At 38.9% G+C, this 4,746-nt stretch overlaps 1 protein-coding gene across 1 annotated transcript in view; it reads right to left on the minus strand.

The window, feature by feature from the left end:
* Positions 1-1,507, minus strand: part of Mapmodulin (acidic leucine-rich nuclear phosphoprotein 32 mapmodulin) — a 12,363-nt gene extending 10,856 nt beyond the window's left edge. Inside the window, exon 1 of the mRNA XM_018457483.1 lies at positions 867-1,507. Within this exon, the coding sequence (XP_018312985.1) occupies positions 867-914 (48 nt within the window). The 5' untranslated portion in view covers positions 915-1,507. The remainder of the gene's footprint in view (positions 1-866) is intronic.
* Between the last annotated feature and the right edge of the window lie 3,239 nt (positions 1,508-4,746).

Below are 4,746 nucleotides of genomic sequence, written 5' to 3' on the forward strand. Positions count from 1 at the left end.
GCGGTCGGTCGGTCGGTCGCGCCGCCGAGAGCAACAAAGCGAAATGAAGCGTAGTCGCCGCGGGCTGCCACAAATTAAGTGGCAAGGAAGGAAGGAAGGGAAAGAAATGGAGCAGTCCATGGGAGAGAAACTTGCACACGCGGAGCTACGTTTCTTTTTTTATTCGCGAGAGAAGTAGAGAGTGAGCGAACGGAGTTGAGCGCGAGAAAGAGAGAGAGAGAGAGAGAGAGAGGGAAGGAACGAGAAGTCTCCACGGCGGTGCGCCATGCTCGTTCCTCGTTCGCGGCCATGCATATGCCGTTCTCCGGTCGGCGAAGAGACGGCTGACGATGAGACGGCCACGCGGCCGCCCGTCGTCGGAACGAAATTCATCGGAATGAGAGAAAAAGATGAAAGTATGAACAGAACGGCCACATTAGCGAGTTGCGTGGTTGTTGTGTCGCTGCCGAAGCGTCACGGAGAGGCAACACGGCGGCGATTCTTGTCTTCTATTTCTCTTTCTTTCTCTCTCCTTCGCGAGACACGAGAAACGCCGCTGTTTAATACGATCGTGCGACATTAATGAATTTATTAGCTTCCCAGGGAACGATTAATGACGAAACGATGACGTGAGGACGCACGATCGAAATCTCACGACGCGTGGAGTAACGCTAGTAAACGCACGTTGGTTCACGGCGCGTAATAAAGAAGCGCGTGCGAAAAACGCGGAGTATCGAAGAGGGACACACAGAGAGAGAAACATGCGGGAGCGAGAGGAGAGCGCGCGGGAGAGGAAAATGCAGGGGTACGGGAGATAAAGATTGGAGGTACACAGGCGGTGGAGCAGCGCAGTAAAAGAAATTAAGAAATGTTGAGGGTTGCCTTACTTCGCCGGGCTTCCTTCCTCGCTTCTCGAGCTCTATCCGCTTCTCCATGGCCGGCACTAGCAGTCGGTCCCCGATCCGCTCGTTCTCGCTTCGCTCCGTACCGCGTACACGTATCGGTCGTTCCGTCTCTTCCTCCTCCGCCTCCTCGTTGCGTCGCAACACCAACTACGTGCCAGCAACCTTGCTCTCTTTCTCTTTCTCTCTCTCTCTCTCTCTCTCTCTCTCTCACTCTCGTCGGGTCGGGGAGCCGGGAATATAATATGACGGACGGACACGGCCGAACCAACACGGTCGGTCACCGGGCAGTGCGCGGACAGCGAATGCCACCCGATGTTTCCCTGCAGTGCGTACCGTAGCGTGCCCGCCTTGACGTGTGCGTGTGAGTCGTGCCGCGCCGTGCGTTCTTCCTCGTGCAGGCGTGCTTAGAAGACACAGCGATCGAGAAGAACAGAGAAACCACCACCGACACTCGCGGTTCGATTCCGATCCGCTAAGCCCTTTACGCGCCGCGTCTCTACGTGTCTCGCCGACTCGCCGGACTTGTGTGCCGTGGTGGCGGTGTCCTCCTCTCCTCTTCTCTCACTCTCTCTCTCTCTCGCTCACTCGTCACCCCCTCCCCTCCCCTCTATCTCCCGCTACTCCACACGCAACACAACACAAGCCGCACCAGAGGCGGGAAACGAGACACATGTCTGGCACTACTTTCGAAGCGGCCAATCCGGACAGCCGGCGTAAGCCACCGTGCGCCACCTGTCGGCCGTCGCGTTCAACCTTCGATGAAGCGCGCCACACTTCGGAGCGTTCAAACATGGCCGCTACGTATCGTAGCGTCGCTAATCATTAAAAATAAATTTACAATTTCGAGACTTCCTGCACACGCCTGTGACAACCTATTTTGTAATAAAAATCTACAAAGATCGCTATTACCGAGCTGATTAACGAAAGAGTTACAGCTATCTTTATAATTATTCTTAAACGTGCATGCTAATTATTAGGTGAAAAAAATTATCGATATTTAAGAACTATCCAGACAAACTTGAATATTCGTATAAACGTATATGAATAAAGACAATTGTCCAATTGCATATTTTATGTACATCCTTATATGTTTGGCATAATTGAATAATCTTTTTGTACGTAATTAACAGCTGTTTAACAGCTATCAATGTAAATTGCGATAATAATATGATTATACAATAAAGTAAAAATTATGTAGGATGCTTAAACGGATTACTAAAATATTAAAACTTTTTGCAGAATTTTTTTTTCCTCATTATAATTCATATTTTATAATATTTCTACGTGATTTTTCCGTGCATATGTACAGAAAAACGAATGATTGAATTACTACACAAATTAACTAGACAGATCTGAAAATAATTTTATTGATTATCAAAATAATTACATAAGAATCTTAAGTATAATTTTGTACAAAGTTTTAACATATACATATTTAAATAATCAGTTTGAACATCCTACATCATTTTTCTTTTCTTTGTATAATTCTTATCCGTCTTTTACTACTATTGTTATACTGCTATTATACATAGTTAGGCGTTTATAATAATTATGGTTAAACTGAAGCCATTTGCATATTCACATATTTTCTTTCTTATAACTTTATATAAACTTATTATTCGTATACAATAAAATTAAATTAAATTAATTATTTTAATAGTCGAACAAAATTATTTTCAGATCTGTACCTAAATTTTTAAATATTTTAGAAAAAGCTTTCCATATATGGAAAACACAAAAAAATAAAGTGATAAAGATACTAAATCCTAAGAAGATTGAGCTTACATTTTATTTTAATACATGAAACTGTAACAGCTGTTTAGCTATAGCTGTAACTGTTTTGTAGCTTTAGCAGCTATCAATACAAATTGTGATAATTTATTTCAAGTCCAATAGTCATAATGTTGGAATGCCTAGATGCGATGTATTCGGCTCGAAAAAAGCCTAACTCGCAAATAGAAGGCATTAATACCTTCATGCATTATCAGGGTCGTTTTATGGTTATCGCAACATTGTAATTTGCGTCGCCATTTTGATGATATAACGACGTTACATTGAGAAGATAAGTGTAAAAAAGAATTAACGAGTTAACAGATCAAACAATTTTTTTACATGAAAAAATATAGTCTTAGATATCTTCAACGTAATTTAGAACGATAGACGATATAAATTAATCGTTACTTTTCTTAGATAATTGGCGAATCTGATAAAGCTGTATAGAAAATAAAAACATTATCAGAAAAAACTTTATTTTTCTGAATTATTCTGAATGAGAACTATTGGAAGAACTTATGGTTTAATTATTACTTATATTTTCTCATGAATAATCATCCCTCACAAAGAATAGTAGGAAAAAATGCAAATTATATGTTATAACTCAGTACTGGCCACGATTTGTAATTATCAGTATTGATCTGTCATGGTTCATATTATTGTTACCTTCCATTTTCGATCTACTTTTATTAAGAGAAAAGAAAGAAACAGGTGAATGCTCTCAAGCCAACGTACCCAGAATTATAAATCTTGGACAGCACTGTTATAATTTAATTGTACAATATTTACGTATTTTACACAATATTCATACATTATATTAAATAAAAAAGTATATGCAACGTGATTACGTTTCCTAGATATCTCTTAAATATCTTTATGATAAAAATACCTTTACAACTCTAATTTTGAATTTCATTTGAATCCTATATGTTCAAAATGCATTACCGACGAAGCGATTAGAGTTCTAAAATTACCAGCATATATGATTGTGCATTCGTTGATTCGAAAAAGATTAATCGAAGACCATAGACAACCAGAGAGATGACAACTACACCTTCCACATTTTTATTTTAACAAAATTTTAGACTTAGTGTCAATAACGTTATAATTTCATTGTACGTAAATTAATTACTTGCCTATCATTTTAATTTTAATTATGCATTAAAAAAATTTTCTAGTTATAAATGGAAGAAAATTTTGATCATATTAATCAAAATTCCGATGATTATCTCAATTAGAATTATAATAGATTGAAGGAGAAAATTCTGATTTATCCATTTCCAACCAGATTCTTTTCCCAGTGTACGTATTCATCTAATATAAAAACTATAACGTAATAAAAGTTTTCTCTTTCGTACATATTTCATGGATTTGTGCGAAAAAAACAATTCATAGCCACGAGAGTGTATATTGGCGCAAACTCGAATTCTCAAATTTCTGTCAATACATTGAGTTAGAGGCGTAATCTTATCGCGTTTTACATTGCGTATCGCTTCCGGTAAAAGCATTTAGCGAAACCGATATCCATTTTTCGCTCACATCTCAATATTCGAACGCAAGCTCTGAGGCCGGTATCCATAGTCTATTCTTATTTTAAAACTGTCTTAAGTAATACCTTAAGATGTTAATGCGATTTTCTAGCGATATTCATAGTCGGTTCTTATATTTAAGACTGTCTTAAGTACAGTCTTATATTAATTAAGATTAAGTTCTTATAAGAACTGACTATGGCCGGTATTCATAGTCGGTTCTTATTTCAAGACCGTTTTAAGTCACGTCTTAAGATGCTAATATGGCCCTCTGATTAGTTCGTGACATCTTAAGGTTGAACTTAAGAAGATCCCGGCCCTTTGAATATCGCTCTATAGCCGGTATTCATTTCAAGTCGGTTTTTATTTCAAGATCATCTTAAGTAATATCTTAAAATGCTAATACAATCCTTTGATTAGCTTATTATTATGATATCTTAAGACAGCGTCCAATATAAGAATTAGCGGCTATAAATACCGGTTTGAGATTCCCGCGCGTTGGAAATTTTCGTCAGCGTCTTCGCGGAAGTCAAGGAAAAAGAAGAGAAGAGAGGGAAGAG

Source organism: Mycetomoellerius zeteki, unplaced genomic scaffold (genome assembly GCF_001594055.1).
Source record: "Mycetomoellerius zeteki isolate Tzet28-1 unplaced genomic scaffold, Tzet1.0 scaffold114, whole genome shotgun sequence".
Classification (NCBI taxonomy): domain Eukaryota; kingdom Metazoa; phylum Arthropoda; class Insecta; order Hymenoptera; family Formicidae; genus Mycetomoellerius; species Mycetomoellerius zeteki.